This window comes from Canis aureus, chromosome 11, assembly GCF_053574225.1.
Source record: "Canis aureus isolate CA01 chromosome 11, VMU_Caureus_v.1.0, whole genome shotgun sequence".
NCBI lineage: Eukaryota > Metazoa > Chordata > Mammalia > Carnivora > Canidae > Canis > Canis aureus.
This window is the reverse complement of record NC_135621.1, coordinates 23,829,052-23,848,517: the sequence shown is the minus strand read 5'-3', so window position 1 is coordinate 23,848,517 and position 19,466 is coordinate 23,829,052. Positions and strand designations below refer to the sequence as shown.

At 57.6% G+C, this 19,466-nt stretch overlaps 1 protein-coding gene and 1 long non-coding RNA gene across 6 annotated transcripts in view; one reads left to right on the top strand and one right to left on the bottom strand.

The window, feature by feature from the left end:
- Positions 1–19,466, top strand: part of ARHGAP8 (Rho GTPase activating protein 8) — a 65,406-nt gene that overhangs the window by 27,191 nt on the left and 18,749 nt on the right. For all 4 annotated transcript variants that reach the window (XM_077914154.1, XM_077914155.1, XM_077914157.1 and 1 more), the window contains exons 4-8: positions 135–222; positions 4,097–4,228; positions 8,854–8,940; positions 11,907–12,005; positions 13,178–13,288. In XM_077914154.1, coding sequence (XP_077770280.1) covers positions 135–222; positions 4,097–4,228; positions 8,854–8,940; positions 11,907–12,005; positions 13,178–13,288 — 517 coding nt within the window. The remainder of the gene's footprint in view (positions 1–134; positions 223–4,096; positions 4,229–8,853; positions 8,941–11,906; positions 12,006–13,177; positions 13,289–19,466) is intronic.
- Positions 11,649–18,093, bottom strand: LOC144323555 (uncharacterized). Of its 2 annotated transcripts, XR_013388949.1 has the most exons (3): positions 17,801–18,093; positions 14,769–14,871; positions 11,649–14,454 (listed from the first exon to the last, which is right to left on the bottom strand). It is a non-coding gene; the product is annotated as an uncharacterized LOC144323555 (long non-coding RNA). The 2 variants fall into 2 exon arrangements; XR_013388948.1 differs by having other exon boundaries at positions 11,649–14,871.

Genomic DNA, 19,466 nt, shown 5'->3' with positions numbered 1-19,466 from the left:
ACGTATGCAGAGTGTCATGTCACAGATGCTATCTGCCACCCGCCTGGGCCTCTTGGGTCAGGTGGGCTGCTGGGGGGCCACGAGAAGGCGGCCTTGGGCGCTGGTGGGGCTCACGCCCGTGTCTGCTCCTGCAGGGGAGGACCGCTTCGGGAGACGAGTCATCACGTTCAGCTGCTGCCGGATGCCCCCCTCCCACGAGCTCAACCACAGGCGTCTGCTGCAGTAAGTCCGTCTGTGCCTGTGCTCCTCCACACGCCCCTGTGTCTGTGTGTGAGAACGCTCCCTGTGCACACACACGCACCCCCTGTGAGCACGCGTGCCCTGTAGGCTGCCTTCCCCGTGCACATGCCTCTCCCTCACCGTCAGCACAGAGGATGTTCAGGGTTAAAGGCTCATATATGTAGATGGGCTTGCAGGTCCCTGAGCAGGTGTCCTATCCTTTGCCAGGTCACCAAATCCACCTGCGGGACTCATGGCTTCTCCACCTACAGGCTTAAGCTCTGAGACTAGACCTCAGGCCCTCTGAGGCCTCCGTCCCTCTCGGGCCCCCACTCGCCCCCTGCATCTGCTCAGTCTCCTCTGCTCAGAAGGAAGGCCTTCCACTTACCTGTGTGTGGCCTTGGCCACTGTCGCCCCCCCCTTTGTCTTGCCCCTTGTTGCTGGCGTCCACATGCTCTGCGTGATGGCCACACTGCTTCAGGCAAGTCCTTCCTGGCAGGAGCCCCTGAGCCTCATGACAGGTGCTGGGGGAGTCAGCGCGTGCTGACCACAGTGACTGCACAGACCCCTCTGGGTGGGCGGGAGACTTGGGGTCTGGAGAAGACCGAACTCTCTGAGGGCAGCTCCGCTTGGATGACAGCACTGCTCCCATTCCCGCTTCTGACCATTCCGCCCGACCCACTTCTCCACCCGGAGCCCCCCAGCTCTGATGAAGGCAGGAGTCAGAAGCCCTTGAGAGCCTTTGGGTTGGTGGTTTTTTTTTTTTTTTTTTTAAAGATTTTATTTATTTATTCATGAGAGACACACAGAGAGGGGCAGAGACACAGGCAGAGGGAGAAGCAGGCTCCTTGCAGGGAGCTCAATGTGGGACTCGATCCCGGGACCCCAGGATCACACCCTGAGCTGAAAGCAGATGCTCAACCGCTGAGCTGCCCAGGGATCCCCCGATCTGTTCCATTGAAGGATCTTCTGACAGCAGCAGGAGATACAGCGGTGACAGCAGGAACCCTGATGGTAGCAGGGGCTCCGGGGTCTCCAGCCAGCGCTGCCGCCGCCGCACAGTGAGATCTGCTATGGAATTCATGAGGTGCCGGCCTCCCGGGCAGGCTACCCTGGACAGCAAGCTGGGCCTCCTGGGAGGTACAGGCCTCCCCCCAGCACGCTCGCAGTGTACGGGGCACACACATGGGGACGCCGGATGAGGGAGACCTCTTAGCTGGGGCCCTCCAAGGTTAACCCGCTCCCTTGCCCGATTACTCCCTCCGCGGCCCTACATAACCCACGACCGACTGACCAGTGGCGGGGTCGGCCGGCCCTGAAGGTCCCCTGAGGGGCCAGGAGGTGTTCAGGATTTGTTTTCCTGTAAAGACAGAAGTGCCCCCGACAGACGGAAAGCAGGAGGCTGTAGGAGGCAGGGATTTAATTGACTCGCTAGTGGCTGTGGGCTTGCTCTTGGGCCAGGAGAATGTTTGGGAACCAGATGGAGGGGGTGGCTACACAACATTGTGAGTGTACTAACTGCCACCGAATTGTTCGTTTTTAAATGGTTAATGTTATGTTACGGATTTCACCTCCATCCAAAAACACCTGCCTCTGACAACACCTGGTACATTGTGTTTTCTCGCGTGCCTGCCTCAGAAACCTTCCCCTCCAGAAGGAGGTGGTCAGCACAGCCTCTGTGACCAGTTGTGTATGTTGTTCACTGCACAAGGGCAGCATGATGACCGGTCCGCTGTCCAGCTGCGGCTCTTCTCACTCGACGCCGGAGGGTGTCGATCAAGAGGAAGGAGCACCTTTCTCTGGTTGACTCAGAGGTGCCCTGTGGGCTTCTTGGCCTTTCTGGGGAGAGCCCCACGGCAGAGTCTTTTCTGTGCTTCCATGGAAAACACCGCCATCACACACACCATCCTCCCTGTCTCTCTGTCCAAGCGGTGGCTTTCTCGTGGCCAGATGTGTGCTCCCATTTTTGAAATGGGTGAAGAAATAAGTCCGTGCCTTTGAAGCTCAAGCAGTAATTTAGTTAATGACTTCCTGTGCTGAGCACACGCCGCAGATGTGCCCCGGACGCGGGGAGAGCTCGGCGTGTTGCAAGGAGAACCAGGGAGCGCGCTGGGCCAGCGGAAGGGGCCCCGCTTTGACTGGAAGTGTGAGCTGACCAAGGACCTTCCCCGATCTCCCCGCCGCTGGCCGGCCCCGGAAGGGTCGAGAGATGCAGAAGCGACCGTGAGTTCCCGGCGTTGCGGGCGCCCCGTGCGATGGGAGGGAGGTCACAGGCTGGCTTCTGCGGCCAGGGTGACAGATGACGGTTCCCCCGTGGCTCAGTCCGCAGGTGTTGGAGCAAGTGCGTCGGAGCGTGGGCGCCAGAGCTGCTTCCACTACGGATAAGCCCAGACCTCGGACACAGCAGGCCAGCTTTGTCTCAAGCTGTCGTGCCGGAGACGACGGGTGGGGGCGCGTGGCTCTCTGGGGGCAGGACAGCGTGGGCAGGGGCGTGGACTCGAGCCAGGCTGTTCCATTCACGTCCTGGCCCTGCCTACCCCTTCCTGCTTCCTCGGCCAGCCTCAGTTGACTCCTCTGTAAAATGGGCCTACGGTGCCTGCTTCCAGGGTTCCTGTGGGGTTTAAGTGAGTAAATTCATGCAAAGCCTGCTCTTGAGAGTCTGTGCTTTGGGCAGAGGGCACTCTGATGGTGCTTTGGAGGCAGATGAGCAGAGGAGGAGCTGACCTCCTTTTGTGCAAGATAAAGATTCCACCGCAGCATCCTGGCCGTGGCGGGTTCTGCGAGTTTCTCCCGGAGTGATTCTGCCGACACTCGTCCCCACGGGCCCCCGGCCCGCGCCCATTGCACCCAGAGCTCCCGGCAGGCCGCCCTCTCAGGGCACGTGGTGAAAGCAGGTGTGCCCCCCTGCCACAGGCCCCCGGAAGCCGGGCTGAAGTAACGGCGAGATGTGCTTCTAGACGATGCCCCGGTCAGCCTGGTGTGCCCCCTCCGTGTCGGCGGCCCCTGCCCACGATCGTGCTGGACTTCGGAGAGGGCCTTCGGCCGCTCGTCTCCTGCAGGTGGCTGGACGAGGCCTTTCCAGGCGGGTCCCCCAGCTGCGGCCGGGAAGGACCAAGGGTGGGAGGCGCTCGTGGGACTCGTACAGCGCCGTGTGGTCACGTGGCAGGCAGAGCCGGGATTGTGCTTTATGGTGCTGAGAAAAAATGTCCCGAGCCAATCTGGATGGAAGGAATTGCAGAAGGGCCGAGGAGGCCATCCTGGGTGCGAATCCCAGCGCGTCCTCTGTTCCCTGTGGCTCTGTCACTCATCACGCATGTTGGAGGCACAAAACAACACATTTATCCATTTGTTCCCACAGCCAGACGTTGGCAGAGCCGTGCTCCTCCCAGGGGAGCTCTCCCTCCAGGAGAGGAGCCTGCCTTGCTTCCAGCTCCCGCGGCTATGGACAGACCATCACCCTCCGGGTCCGGGGGCACACCCCCTAACGTGATTTCCCCTTCTTATCTGTCTTGTCTGGACACATGGACGTTTAGCGCCCGCCTGGATAATCTCGGATAGACTCCTCCTTGCTGGGACCTTACCTTAGTCACACCCTCAAAGACCCCCTCCCGAATAAGGTCACATTCACGGGTTCCAGAGTCCAGAGATTTGCTGTGGATGTCTTTTCTGGACCATTTTTTGGCCGGTCACATCCCCTTGCTTGCTGTGTACCCAGCCTCCCCTGACAAATGGGGACAGGGCGCCCTGCGGGTGGGTTCCCAGGTGCCCCAGTGTGTGCGTGCCCCCACGTGACCTGGTGCTGGCACCCACTGGGCTTCTGTTACGGGGAAAGCGTGTTTGGTCTCAGTGACGGTGAGAGTGTGTGTTTTGTGACCAGGTATTTGAAGCACACACTGGACCAGTACGTGGAGAGCGACTACACCATCGTCTACTTCCACTACGGGCTCAACAGCCAGAACAAGCCATCCCTGAGCTGGCTGCAGAGCACCTACAAGGAGTTTGACAGGAGGTGTGTGCCCTGGGGCCCTCGGGGTGGGGCCTCGGGGCCACACTGAGTGAGGGGGCACCCAGGGCAGAGGTTCGGAGGGGTCATGGCTGTGTCACGGGAGGCGGGGAGAGGTGGGGAGCTAGGCTGAAGGAGCTCGGGGTGGGTGGGGTCGCCCCCCTTCAGGGCAGGGGCTCCATGCAGCTTTGTCGTCTAGGGCAGGGGCAGCCAGGCAATGTCTCGGCTCCATGGGCCATCAGGTTTCTGTTGGGTTCTACTCACGTACTACTTACTACGTAGTGCAAGAGCAGCCACAGATAACACACCAAGAGGTAGAACTGGGTTTTTTTTGTTTTTTTTTTTTTTAAGCTTTTATTTATTTATTTATTCATGAGAGACAGAGAGGCAGAGACACAGCGAGGGAGAAGTAGGCTCCACGCAGGGAGCCCGACGTGGACCCGATCCTTGGTCTCTAGGATCAGGCCCTCGGCTGAAGGTGGCGTTAAACCGCTGAGCCACCCGGGCTGCCCCGGAACTGGGTTCTAATAAGACTCTATTTACAGACGCTGGAGTGTGAATTTCCTATCATTTTCACATATCATAAACTGGTGATCTTTTCATCTTTTTTGTACCCAACCACGAGCTATGCAAAAGCCCTCCTCAGCTTGTGGGCTGTACAAAAGTAGGTGGCCGGCCTGATGTGGCCCGGGTGCCCCAGGTGCACCAGCTTGCTGACCCTGGTCTAAGAACTGTGACTGCACAGCCGTCTTCCAGTTGCCCTTCGTGCTTGCTCAGCACTTTACAGTTTGCCAGGGGCTTGCTGGTGGCTCTGTCGGAGAGACGGGCAGCGTGCTTCCCAGGGCAGGACACGCCGGCCCCGGAGAGCAGGGGTCTCCCTCTACGTCCCTCACCTGGTGCACGGCAGGGCTGGGACCCCACCTGAGACCCTGTCTCCTGTCCCACCCGAGGCTCCGCATCACTTGGGCACAGCTTGGAGCTGGTGGATCTTTCCTTGAGTGACACCTTGCCTAACAATCGACCCTTTGGCCAATAGACTGTGTGACCAGGCCTTCGCGTGCCTATTCTGGCTTGCTCCGGGTTTTCCTTCTCCAGGGCCTTTCATGCCCATGATGGATGTCCTCCTATCAGACCTCCGAGTGGGGGGCATGGTGGCAGGGAGCGCCCGGTTTCCCAAGGCCTGCCCTCCTGGGCTTTGGGTCCTGCTGCCATTGCCCAGAGAGTCTTTGGAGGGATTTCTTGGCTTTCTGTCCTGTGTCTTAGGGGAAGGATTGTTGCTATACTTTGTGGCCATTTACCGGGCACTGCGGGTGCCAGGCCTTGCGGGGGAGCTGGAGGCAACCGGGCCCTGGCTCTGGAGCCTCCCCTGTGAAGCTTTCCTGGGTTGTCCCCAGAGAATCAACAGCCCCTTCCCTGCCACCTCATGTCCCTGAGCAGACAGGGCATCCACAGAGCACCGTGTTGTGTGCCCTGCACCCAGCTGCACACCCCCCACCCCAACCCCTCTCTGTGTCTCTTGCATGAGGGGAAAGGTCTGCACATGGCAGGCTCTCAGGCAGTGTTGGATGGGAGGACGGAGGACCATGGAGGAGCGGGTGGGGCCAGGGGTGAGTGCCAGCGTTCCCCCTGGGGCAGTCAGAGAGGCCAGGCCGAGGCGGCGGTCTTTGAGCAGCTCCTGGAGGGATGGGCAGGGTGTTGCTAGGTGGCCGACCTGAGAAAGAGTATGGAGGGCTGGGGCTCGGTAGTGGGAGGGCTGGGCTGGGGGGGGTCACCTGGGGAGCCGTGGACGGAGGTAGCGGGGGACAGAGGGTGTGCTAAAGACACCCAGCTTGGTTTAGGAGGCAGTGGGGGGCTGCGGAAGGTACTCGAGGAGACTCAAGTGACAGGTTCCACAGGGCCCTTCCCAGAAGCTCAGGCTGATGGGAGGAGGTGCATCTGCAGCCCTGGGTTGAGCTGATGCAGATAAATTGTCAAATGGAAGGAGGCAAACTTGTTCTGCGTGACTCTCCTGCTTCCCACAAAGGTGGACCAGGAGGTGGGGGTTAGGATTACAGACCTGGGCTCAGTAGAATCAAAAAGGACAGGCGTTTCAGGCATCAAGACCAGCAGTGGGGTGTCGGCTGGAGTAATGAGCTCCCCATCGCCGGAAGTATGCGAGTGCAGCCCCAAATCCAGCTTGGTGAGATTTGTACTGCAGGGTTTTCTGTGCTCTTGCTGCACCCCGATGGGCTCCCTGCATTCTTTTCCCCTTGGCTGTTGACACCTCGTTCTCCATACTGTTCTCCCCCCAGGTTGCTCCTCTTAAGGGAGAACCAGGCCACGCTCCTGTGTCGTGACCCCCCGCCCCCCAATTCCAGGAAGCCGCCTCCATGTAAGGATGGACTCGGTGGCAGCTGTGCTCACTCGGGGACCCCGTCACCCGCAAGTCCCTGTGGCTCCTCCTCTCTGCATTGAGGGCCTTTCTTTTTGTGATTCCGTAGGATTTCCTTGGGAGACGCTTTGAGACGGGAGCGTACACATCTTGCTCCTCACCGGCGTGTCGTGCTCTCGCCTTTGCATCCGTTGCTGTTTCTTGGCCCAACGGGAACCGTGGTGGCGGCCAGTGAGGGTTAGGGCTGTTGGCAGTTTTCCCTTCTGGCTCGTTCCTGTCAACGCGGACGTGCGACTTCCTGTCTCGCTCGACGGGTTATAATCCATGACGGTGTTTAATGTTCACATTCAAATTCGGCCAAGCGGGTGCCCTTCCGGCCTGGCTCTGGGGACCCACAGAGGCGTCCTGTCATGCTGCACACCCCTTCCTCCCAGACTTCCTGGCACGAGGAAGCGCCCCAGCTTCCCAGCTGACGCTGTGCGCAGCATGCCCCGGGGTCTGCTCTTTGCCTTCAGTGGAGGCTGCTGTCAGGGGGCCTGGAAGTAGCGCGCTTGTTGCTTTTGGGGGGATCGGCCCCTGGGCCCTGCCTATGGCCAGTTGAGGTGCTGTTCACACTTCTCTCCTTCTGCCAGGAACTGTGCATTTGCCCCAAAGCCGCCAGCAGGTCCCATCCTGCACCCCCAGACCTCACCTTGGTTCTCTCTCTCTGCCTCTGTCTCCCTCCTCTCTGGCTGCGGGAACCCTGCTTGCGTTTCCCGTGCTAACTTGCTTACCCATCCGTCCCCCAGCACCTGGTCGGGTTATCCCTCGGGCCACCCCGCCACCGCACACCCCCCTTCCCGTCCCACCACGTCCCCGAGAGGAAGCCCTGCTCACACACTTGGCGGCCGCTGCACACCTCTCCCAGCCTCTGCCCCCACCCCCGGGTCCGGCCAGGCGGCACCCTGGTCCGCGTGTGATGACCAGCTGTCGGGGGTCGGGGAGACTGGCTTGTGACCCGTGTAGATCTGCCACCGTGGCCAGCCTCAGGCTACCAGCTGCCACAGGACATGGGGTCGGGTGGACGCTTGGTGTGCACTTCTGTTACTGAGCTACAGCAGGCTAGTCGTCTCAAGGTACTCACGGCAAGTAGTAAGTGTAGGAAGATAATTAGGAAGTGCTGAGCCTTAAATATTTATTTATTTATTTATTTATTTATTTATTTATTTATTTATTTATTTATTTAAAAAGATTTTATTTATTTATTCATGAGACGCACAGAGAGAGAAGCAGAGACACAGGCAGAGGGAGAAGCAGGCTCCCTGTGGGGGAGCTCCATCCCAGGACCCCAGGATCACACCCTGGGCTGAAGGCAGACGCTCAACCCGTGAGCCGCCCAGGCGTCCCTAAATACTTATTAAATATTTATTACCTTAATATGACTTCCATATGTGTTTTTATTACTTAGCAGTGGCTGTTTCACAACTGGTTCCCCAAATTCCTGAAATTTCTGACAATCGTCGGCTCTTGCAAGTGGGTAAGAGCTGGCTGATGTCCCCCCTGGGTGACGGCACGCTGGCTTGTGTGGATGCCCCTCCTCCCCTCGGGCAATGCCAGCCAGGCCACAGTCACCCTGCCTGCCCTCGCTGTCTCCACCCCAGGTGGTGCCAACCTCCTGGGCTCAGCCTCATGGCTTTGGGCTGGATTATTCTGCAGAGGAGAGGAAGCAAGCAAGCTAAGTAGCACCTCGTGTTTAAGTGGTTGCCCCCTACCCCGCAGCCTGCTGCGTACTCAGTGAGCCCCCCCCACCGACCTCCCGGTGTGGGTGAGCTCCTTAAGTGGGGGCTCTGCACTTGCAAACTGTAAAGTGCTGCATGCATGCCAGGCAGTGGTAGATGAGCAGTCCTGATTTCCCGCTTCTTTTTATTTTTTTAAATTATTTATTTATTTATTTATTTATTTATTTATTTATTTATTTATTTATTTTTATTTATTCATGAGAGATGAGAGAGAGAGAGAGAGGCAGAGGGAGAAGCAGGCTCCATGTCGGGAGCCCGATGTAGGACTCGATCCCAGGACTCCAGGATCACTCCCTGAGCCGAAGGCAGGCGCTAAACCACTGAGCCACTGTGATTTCCCACTTGTGTTTTTGGTTCAGTGTCCTTAAATCGGCTCTGTTGACAGAGCGAAGGTTCTGAGGCTCACGGTTAGGGCTTCACAGTTTCTCAGCTTAGGGTGTGGGGCATGTCGCTCTGAAGTCATCTCACCCGTCCCTCCTTAGGTACAAAAAGAACTTGAAGGCGCTGTACATCGTGCACCCCACCAACTTCATCAAAGTTCTGTGGACCATCTTCAAACCGCTCATCAGGTACGTGGTGTTCTCAGTGAGGACGTCACTGGGGCGGGTTCGGGGGGATGGCCTTTGTAGCATTTGTGAAGGGGTCGTCTCCGGGCACCCATGTGTCTGGGGGACCCCACCCACCCCGTGGCTATGGCGGGTCACGGTCACGAAAGGGAAGGTCAGTGAGCTTCACCCCTGGTGTGTTAAATCCCACCCTGGCCTGAGCACCTGCTTTATGCACCTGTGTCGGGCGTCCCCAAGACCACCTCAGGTTTGGTGGTTCCCTGCAAGAACTCATGACGCTCAGAGAGCGTGGCCCACGTGGCCCTGCCGGTGGGGCCAGACACGGCTCCCAGGTCTGCAGGCTCCACTTGGAGATTTCTGGAATAGCTCCCAATGAATGCAGAGAGAGACTTCCGTGGCCAGACATCCTTTCGTTTTCGGAGGATTCCCCTCCAGTTCTCCCACCTGCTGCCTGGGCCGCAGCCACAGCCCCACACCTGTTGGGAAGGGGGGATTTTGTCCATCTGCCTCGATGCCTAACTGGGACCAGCACGCTGGTGCCGTACTTGCACAGTGAGGAAGCCAGTGCTGGTTGCCTGGCTGCCCGGGAAGGCAGGTCTGCTGTTCCTCTGCTCATTGGTGCTTTCCTTTGCCTTAGAAAAGCTCTAAGAGTTCTAGAAACCTCTCTAAATTCTTGGGGGAAAAATTCATGTGCTCCCACCATGTAGTGAGGCAGCCCAGGTGCCTTGGTGGTTCCGGAGCTTGGCCTTGTCTTTTTTTTTTATTTTTTTATTTACTTATTCATGAGCGACACAGAGAGAAGGAGGCAGAGACACAGGCAGAGGGAGAAGCAGGTTCCCCGCCGGGAGCCCAATGTGGGACTCGCTCCTAGGACCCCATGATGACGACCTGAGCCAAAGGCAGATGCTCAACCACTGAGCCACCCAGGCATCCCTTGGCCTTGTCTTTGCCCCGCCACTGATCATCCATGACTCCCGGCAGGAGATGCGGCCTCTCTCTGCCGTGGTTTCTCCATGCAGCCAACCACGCTGCTTCAGTCGCTCTGTTGTTGCAACAGCTTGTTGACTTGGTACGTGCAGAGGGTTTAGAACAGGGCCTGCCTGGCGCTGGCGGATGCTCGGTGTTTGCTGCTAGCGTTGTTGTTACAAGTTTTTTATTATCCTTCTGTGATGACTTTAGTCACAATTTCCTATACACCTTATGTGCACAGCGCCCCCCAAAAACGATCCTGGGACGTCAGCCGTCGTCTCCTTGTTCCGAAGGAGAGGAAGTTGGCGCTCAGAGAGGTTAAGTAGCTTGCCTGAGGTCACACTGTGACTAGCAGCTCAGCTGGGATTCCAGCTCCAGCCTGTGTGGTTCTGCATGTTCTCCTGCCTCAGGCGTGGCCATAAGCAGGTGCCAGCAGAGAACCTTGGGAATCAGAGGTGGAGACCGTGGAGTCAGGACTGCGCTCTGTGGCCTGTCAGCTGTGCGGCCTCAGGCGGCTGCGTGACCTCTCCGAGCCCCGGAGTCCTCACTTGGAAGTGAAGAGGATGAGTGCAGAGGCTGTGCGATGCCCCAGAACAGCAGTGTCCCCGGGCCCAGCCCCTTCCCTCCTCACCCAGACCCACTCTGAAGGTGGGCCTGGAGATGCTCGGCCCTGAGGCCTTTCTGGGGTCTGAGGGGCAGGAAGCAGGGCCCTGCGTGCATCTGCCCTCCAGAGGCTGGTGACCAGCTGGAGGGGGTCAGGCAGGAGAAACAGCGAGAGTTGGGGGCCGCTCCCCAGGGGCAGGGGGCTGGCTCCAGAGGCCTCCCTGCAGCTCCAAGCTGACATCTCTGCCCCCCTCCTCCTCCCCCTCCGCAGGTCATAGGGAAGGACAGGCCCCTCCAGGCAGGTGGCTGGGGTGCTGGGGTGCATGCACCAGGTCTGATTCCCGCTCACCCACTAGGGGGAGCCAGTGCACGTGGCTCGGCCTCCCGCGGGCTCGGCCTCCAGGTGCGCTTGTGATAAAATGCTCCTGGGCTTTGGTGACACAGGGGAAGAGGGTCTGGGGGTCTGCCCACCGCCAGCGTGGACAATAGGGTCGTGCCCTTGAAAACGTGTTCAGAGGGCACACCTCACATTGCGTGTTGTAAGCACATATACAAAGCGAGGGGACGCCAGGAACACATCCTAGACGATGGCTTGTGGCCTTGGCATCACGGGTACGCAGGTGTCCACACTCACCACATCGGGCATGTGAAATGCGTCTGGCTCTCTGGACGCCCGCGACGAGGAACGAGGCTGGCGGTGATCATTTACCAGCAGCAGGTGCCAGGCCAGGCCCTTGACTGTCACCCGCTGGACCCCCTTCGGGTCTCTGCCTGCAGCCCGGGGCACCGGCCGCTCAGTCCGAGCACGCGTGGCGTGTACCAGGTGTCAGAAGCGTCCGGAGGGAGCACCTGATTCCGAGGGGGAGATGCTGAGGCCGGGGAGGCCGGGGAGGCCGGGAGCGGATTCAGCCCGGGCACCTCTCCATGCTGCTCGCTCCAGGCTGGCCTCCCGAGTGACACCGTCCTGGCGGGAAAGCGGACGGCACCTTGGGTGCTCCCTGCCCCTGGCAGGGACCTGGCAGAGGGAGGGGTGCCCAAGCGGGGGAGGCACCCCGGAGCCCAGCCGGAAGCCGCAGCACCCCCCCCCCCCCGCCCTCCCCTCCCTCGCCCACCTCCCCTGTCTGCAGATTCCTGGCAGATTCAAACTGGAGCAGATCTTTATTTTTATGCAGATGAGACTCTCAAGAGTGTTGGGTGCCTGAGATCTTATGAAAGCAAAAGATCTGCAGACGCTGCTTCTGTTATGTTCTGGTTTTGGCTGGTGTCAGCACTTACCGTGACGGTGACGGAGAGCTGCCTGCCTTGCTCCCCCCCCAAACCCGCGGCCAGCACCCCGCCCCTGGCCGGGCCTCTCTGTCTAATCCTTGTAACTCTCTGGCTTCTGCCTTTTTTTTTAGTCATAAGTTTGGGAAAAAAGTCATCTATTTCAACTCCTTGAGCGAGCTCCGCGAACACCTCAAATATGACCAGCTGATTGTCCCCCCGGAGGTTCTGCGGTGAGTCCGACCCTGGGCCCCCCCCCAGGGTCCGGGAGGCGTGGGGGCCCCCCAGGGGTTCCACGGGCCTCTGACTGTCCCGCTCCTGTGGAAGGCTGCGCCTCCAAATGTGCGCCCAGCAGATCCAGCCCTGGAACGTGCGGCGTCAGCAGGGATGTCAACTGCTGACTCTGAGCCGGGCCCGCAGCGGGCTGCACGGCCGAGGGGCTCTCCTCTCCCTCCGTGGCGCTGATTTAGAAATATAAGCATCACGGCAACGGCGGCCGGCTGCCTCGGTGCTTACTGCATTTGCTCCCGAGCAGAGCATCAGGGGAGTTCCTGGGGTGCGTGGATGACCCCGTGCACGGAGCGCAGTGTTCCCAGGCGCCCTGCAGGTGCTCTGGAAGCCTGCTCCCCGCACCGTGGCCTCTGCCCAAAGCCCATTCGTGTGTCTGCTACTTCAGCCTATGTGGCAGTGGGGATCTGCGCTCCGTGGTCTCTCCGGTGGGGTCTGGGGGGCAGAGGGCGGCGTGTGATCAGCTGGCTGCACCACCACGCACGGGCAGGTCTCGGGCCCCCTGCCCTTTGCATCTTCCTCGCTGGGGGCTCCTTACGGGGAGCAGGGCCCTGGCCAAGCTGCAGGGAGGTCGGCAGCCCCTCAGGAACAGGGGAGGTGTTGAGTTCCTCTGGGTGCCAAGTCACACGCCAGAAACTGGGCACGTAGAGTGGCGTAGGGAGTGACCCTGCCCTCGGGACGCTCGCAGGTAGTGGGGGCCGCAAGTCAGTGATGACAGCTAGGGAGGGCGTTAGTGGTGAAGAGATACCAGGGGAGGCTTCCAGGAGGAGGTGAGTCCTGAAGTGAGTTTCCAGGGGTGGGTGCCAGGTCAGGAGGCTGCGGGAGGGTGCCCCTAGCAGACGGAAGCCTTCGTGCAGACACGCAGGTGAAATGTTGGCCGGGGGCTCGCAGGAGAGACTGGGGTTGGCTTGCTCTCTCGGCCGTCTACGGGAACACCCGTGATAGCGGGGACTGTGTGCGTGTGTGTGCGTGCACATACACACGTGTGAGATGGCGCTGTGACACGTGGGCCCAGAGGACGCGGCGCAGGGTCCTGCAGCTGTTCTCGGCGTGTGGCCCCTGTGGCCCGAGGCTCCTCCCCTGCAAGGTGAGAGCCGTGCTCCTGCTGTGTCCGCAGGTACGATGAGAAGCTCCGGAGCCTGCACAAGGGCAGGTCCTCCCCTCCCGCCAAGACACCGCCGCCGCGGCCCCCCCTGCCCACCCAGCAGTTTGGCGTCAGTCTGCAGTAGTAAGTGAGCCGGGCCACGGCCTGGGACACTCGCGTCCCAGGACCTTTGTCCCTAGGAGTCCCATTTACCCCGGCGGGGAACCTGAAACGTGTGCCCTGACGTGGGAGTGCCTGCTTCTGTGTGTGTCTGTGCGCTTGTGTGTGGGGGACTGGGGGCCCAGGCTTCTCCCCACTGCCCCCCCTCCATGTGCAGGGGACCTGGCAGCCGGGCTTCTCCCCACTGCCCCCCCTCCATGTGCAGGGGACCTGGCAGCTGGCGGGGACAGGGGGCCTGGGCTTCTCCCTGCCAACCCCGTGCAGGGGACCTGGTGCCCGGGCTTCTTCCCACTGCACCCCCCACCCCCGCCGCCGTGTGCAGGGGACTGGGCAGTGGGCAGGGAACTAGGGGCCCAGACTTCTTCCCAACGCCCCCACCCCATGTGTAGGGGACTGGGCAGCGGGTGGGGGTACAGGGGTCCTGGGCTTCTCCTCTCAGCTCTCATCACTGCTGCTCAATGCCAATGGTCACGGCTGCAGTGGCTCCTGACCCCAGGCGCGGCAGGACACGTGCCACCACCCTGGAAGGGAGGCACCGCCCCGTGCTTTGCTTTGGCCCGTGGGGCAGGGGCGGGCATGGGCAGGTCAGGTCAGGAGGGAGCTTTGGGAGCCAGTTGGCAGTCTGCCCCGGGGCACGGGTGGAGATGCCAGCCTGACCCGCCGAGTGACCAGCGTTCCTCCCACGGACGCCCACGCCGGATGCGGAGCTCAAGTGAGAAATGAAGTTCCGTTGGGTCCAGCTGCTGGGTTGGGGACCGTTAGGATCACAGCTTGTCCTGACCTTCCTGGCTGATCTCACCCCTTATTAAGCCATGTGACCTTGAACTCACTCCCCATCTCAGCTTGTTCACTTATTTCTGCAATGAATGAGTTGGATGATGTGAACTTTAACGTTTCCTTGTCAAGGATTTCTGGGCCAACTTGATCTCTTTTGAGACTCGTTCAGTGGCACCCCCTCCAGGAAGGCTTCCCTGATGCTCTGGGCTAATCCCGGGGCCTTGTGCATCCCCTGCTGTCCCAGCAGGCTCCACGGGGAGCCTCTCCAGGTGTTGCCCCCCCACCTGGCAGTGAGCTGATCCATCCTTGCATCCTCCTGCTACTGGCTGTAGGCCGGGCCCTGGGTGGGGCACCTAGGATGACAGAAGACAAAGGAAGTGTTTGATCCTCGTGGGGCGGTTGGGTCTGGTCTACACAGTGTGTAGAAAAACCAGGGTCTGGAGGGTGATGGTGGGTCCTGGGTGGCAGTTTGCTCCTCCCATGAAAGTGAGTCACTTACTGTTGGAAGCCTGCATGCAGTTTGTTTCCCTAAACCAAAATCTGACGACTTGGAGCCCCAGGGTGGGACTTGATGGGATTTGGAAGGTTGTAAATTGAAACTCTCTGGCCAGTGTCCTGCTGGGGGATCGGGGGATGCCTGCCTGCCCCCCTCGTCCTTGTCACTCACATCTCCTGAGGCATCTGGGCAGGGGGACTCTTCATCGTCCTCCCGTAGGGGCTGTGGGGCTCCAGGGGAGACAGACACCGAGGACCTCCTCTTTCTTCCTGGCCTAGAGGGAAGGAGGGAAGCACGTGATGAGATGAATCCTGGCCCCAGGGAGGTCAGTGTCCTGCTCCCTGCGACACCTTACGTGGTGAAGGAGACTGCAGGTGTGACTGGGACGGGGAGAGAGGGATCCTGGATTATCCGGTGGGCCCAGTGTCATCACCAGGGTCAGGGTCAGGAGGGAGACATGAGGACCCGAGCAAACAGTAGAGGTTGGAGTGACACGGGGCCATGAGCCAGGGAATGCAGGTGGCCCCTAGGAGCTGGAAAGGAGCGGATTCTCCCCTAGAGCTTCGGTAAGAAACAGCCACGTGGACCCAGCTTAGCCTTCTGACACCTCCATGGGTGTAGGGTCCCGTGTAGGATCGCAAGCTCCTGGCTTTTCAAACTAGAGTCTGTAGTAGTTGGTTAGGGGGTGTAGGAAGTGAAGACTGGGCAGGGAGGAGTGTGTGGGAGACGGGGTGTGTGGAAACCTTGTGCCCAGGACACCTGGTGGGGGCTGGCTGGGCGGGGAGGGCAGTGGTGCGGCGGGGGGGGGGGGGGGGGTGGGGGGTGGAGCTGAGGGTGGAGCTGGCATTTAGGAGGTAAGGAGATGGGCCTAGTGACCTTGGGTGTGTCCCAGTGGCTAAAGCTGGGCCCCGTTTTTCCAGAACATTCTGTGATGATAGACGTGATCTGCACTGCCCCTTGTGGCTGGCAAGCTCTTGAAATGTGGCTAGTGCAGCGCAGGCTCTGAATTTCTGACTTCATTCAATTTTAACGGATGTGAGCTTAAATGGCCCCCCGGCTACCCCGGCAGACAGTGCGGTTCTGGGCCCTGGGGCCTCACCCCTGCCTCCCCACCCAGACATGTACACAAGTGGTGTCCCCTTGAAGAGCCACTTTGGAGGCACCTCGTGAACACAGCATCCGTACGAGTATGATCTTCCCAAGTATAACTGGAACCGAAATTTACCGAATTTTCCTTCTTTACACACACTGTAAAAATGGGGTGGTGTGACCCACTCCTGCCTGAGGGTGTGACCCCAGCATCCTGAGGCTCACCTGGAGGGGTGAGGGGGGCGCTGGTGAGATCTCAGCTCTCAGAGGAGGGGCCCAGGTGGGCCCAAGTTGTCAGCTCTGTGCTTCTGGGCCTGGCCTGTGTGTCAGCGCTGGTGCTGCCCTTGGTGTGTGCTGGGAACAGGTCATCGGGGGCCATGTTCTCCCTCTGCCTCCCCCATTCTCTCTCTCTCTGTCTCTCTCATTCTTTTCTTTTTTTTTTTTTTTTAAGATTTTATTTATTTATTCATGAGAGACACAGAGAGAGGCAGAGACACAGGCAGAGGGAGAGGTAGGCTCCCTGAACGGAGCCCTATGGAGACTCGATCCCAGGACCCCAGGATCATGCCCTGAGCTGAAGGCAGACGCTCAACCTCTGAGCCACCCAGGCATCCCTCTCATTCTTTTTCAAAGAAATAAAAACCTTTATTTTTTATTTATTCTTTTTGACAGAGTGCACACAGGAGCAGGGGGGAGGAGCAGAAGGAGAGGGAGAAGCAGGCTCCCCGCTGAGCAGGGAACTGGGTCCCAGAACCCTGGGATCATGACCTGAGCCAAAGACAGACACTTAACTAACTGAACCACCCGGCACTCCAAATAAAAAACCTTAAAAAAAAAAAAAAAAAAAAAAGCTCTTAGTCTGGCAGCCCTAGCAGTGCCTTTCAGATTGCCTGTTTGGTTGTTCAGAACCGCTTCTGTCTCCGTATTGTCCGATAAGACTTATAAAATGAAAAACAACAAAACAAAACATACCTAATTCGTGGATTTCTAGAGGCATCTACCTGAGTACAGATTGGGGGAGGTACCCATGGCTTTCTGTCCCGAGCAGGTGCCTTGCAGAGTGTGTTCACAGAGCATTTGAACTCCAGAGCCCTCCGTTAGCCGACCGAAGACAGATATTAGAAATGTCCTTTATAAAGGCCTGGGTTTCGTTCCTGTTCTGGGGCCGGTTGTAACTGTAAACATCAGTTCATTGCATTTTTTTTCTTAAGATTTTATTTATTCATTCATGAGAGACACAGAGAGAGAGACAGGCAGACACAGGCAGAGGGAGAAGCAGGCTGGATGCAAGGAGCCCGACGTGGGACTCAATCCCGGGTCTCCAGGATCACGCCCTGGGCCGAAGGCAGCGCTAAACCGCTGAGCCACCCGGGCTGCCCTATTGTATTTTTTTCCGATTTTTTTTAAACACGCATTGCGGGGCTTGAACTCAGCACCCCGGAGATCAAGAGTCGTGTACGCTCCGCCTGGACCGAGCCAGCCAGGCGCCCCCAGGTCATTATATCTTTAGGGGATGATGAGTATGGTCGCCCAGCCTTTGAAAAACACTCTGCATGTGCCACTTTGGGAGATAATCCACGCGATTGCCTCTTTAAATTAATATTTTATGCTGTTCCATGGCAAACGGCTACAGTAAAATGGCCATAAACATATTAAATAGAGCACAAAGATGTACTTTGTTTGGACTGTGAATGGACGGAAGTCATTAAAATTCATAACCAGATCCTATTCATAAATGTTAATTTGCCAAGTTACGTTGAGGAGCACACAACGCAAAGCTCTCACCTGAGAACAAGTTAGTTAAGTTAAATCGATTAAGGGGAAGCCAGAGAGTCAAGGTATCTTTGCTCCTCACTGTCCCTGAAGGGGGAAAATACAGGTGTGTGCTTAGTGCGGCTCCAGCTGGGCCACTGTGAGGTGGCAGGAAGCAGGCCGGGGACATAAGCACCTCCTTAGGGTCAGGGACGGGGTGCAGGTCCCAGCTTTGGGAAATCAGGCTAGTTTCTTTCCCTGTAACTGGACTTAAAACCTTGCCTTCCTCGCCTCCAGGGCCGGGGCAGCCTCACAACAGAAGTGTGCAGATCGTGTGAACCGGTTCCCGCTGCCAGGCTCACCTGCTCTCGTTTCTCCTTCATAGTCCCCTCCTCCAGGAAGCCTTCCGTGATGACTCCACCCAGACTAGAACCATCTGTTGGAAAAACCCACGTGCTCTCCGCCACGGAAATGCCTGGGCTCCCTTGTCAAAAAACGATGGCCCGTAAATGTGAGGTTTCTCCCCAGACTCTTGCTTCTATTCCGTCGGCCCAGGTCGGTGCCACGCTGTTGTTACCACCGTTGGCGTTGTACGGAGTTTTGAAATCGGGAAGTGGGACTCTTCAGCATTGTTCTCCTTTTTCAGATGGTTTTGGCTTTCTTGGGTCTCTCCGGCGTCTGGATTAATTTTAGAATCAGCTTGTCGGTTTCTGTCCAAAGGCAGCTGGGATTTTTCAATAGAGGTTGTGCTGTCTCTGTGCGTCGGTTTGTGGGGGGAGAGATTACTACCATCTTCCCAGTGGCACATCTTCCACTTTATGAACACAGGAAGTCTTCCCACATATTTGGATCTTTTACATTTCTTTCCGATGATGTTTTATCATCTCCAGTCCGTGCGTTTTATGCTTTTTCGTTAGGTTTACGTAAGGGTTTTTTGTTCTTTGCGATGCAACGATAAATGAAATTGGTTTTTTCTTTTTTTAAGATTTTATTTATTTATTCATGAGAGACACACAGAGAGAGGCAGAGACATAGGCAGAGGGAGAAGCAGGCCCCCTGCGGGGACTCCGATGTGGGACTCAATCCCAGGACCCTGGGATCATGCCCTGGGCCGAAGGCAGGTGCCAAACCACTGAGCCACCCAGGTGTCCCATAAATGAAATTGTTTTAGCAATTTCATTTTTTCGGATTGCTCCCTCCTGCTGGTGTTTAGCAAGAGTCAATTTTTGTACACTGATCTTATATCCCACCTCCTAATATCAGTTATCAGTTCTAATAGGTGTTTTGTGAATTTGTCGAGTATTTTCTGTATCCAAAGATCATGTCATCTGTAAACAGAGATAGTCTTACGTCTTCCTGTCCATCTTGGATCCCTTTTATTTCCTTTCTTCTTGCCCCATCGCACAGAGCAGACCCTTCAGGATGCTGTCGGGTAGGAGTGTCTTTTCCTGTCCTTACCGGGAAGTGGCTGGGTTTTTCCACCATTAAATGTTATCTGGGCTGTGTGTTTTTCATAGATGCCCTTTATCCAGCTGAAGAAAAGCCCTCCCATTCCTAGCTCGTTGAGTGGTTGGGTTTTGTTCTTCTTTTTCTTCTATGAAGGGATGTGAGATCGGGTCCTATACTTTGTTTGCCTTTATTGAGATGACATAGTTTTTGTCCTTTATTAATATGGTAATTACACTGATTTTTATGTTGCATGGACCTCGTATTCATAGGATGAATCACACGCATTCCTCGTAGATCGTCTTCTTACGTGGCACTCTATTTGCTTTGCTATCGAGTATTTTGTATTTTGTGGATGGTTTGGCATCTATATTCCTAAGAAATACTGGTGTGCAGTCACCTTATATTGTGATGTCTTTGACTTGGCTTGATAGTTTGCGCCTCAAGGTTAGAATTCACATCTTCGTTCTTCGCAGACTGGTTCTGAGCAGGGATGCCTTCATCCATCTCACCGCCGTACAAAACTCACCACCATCCCTTGTCCCCGCTGTGCTGTTATCGTCACACAACCTATGTGCATGT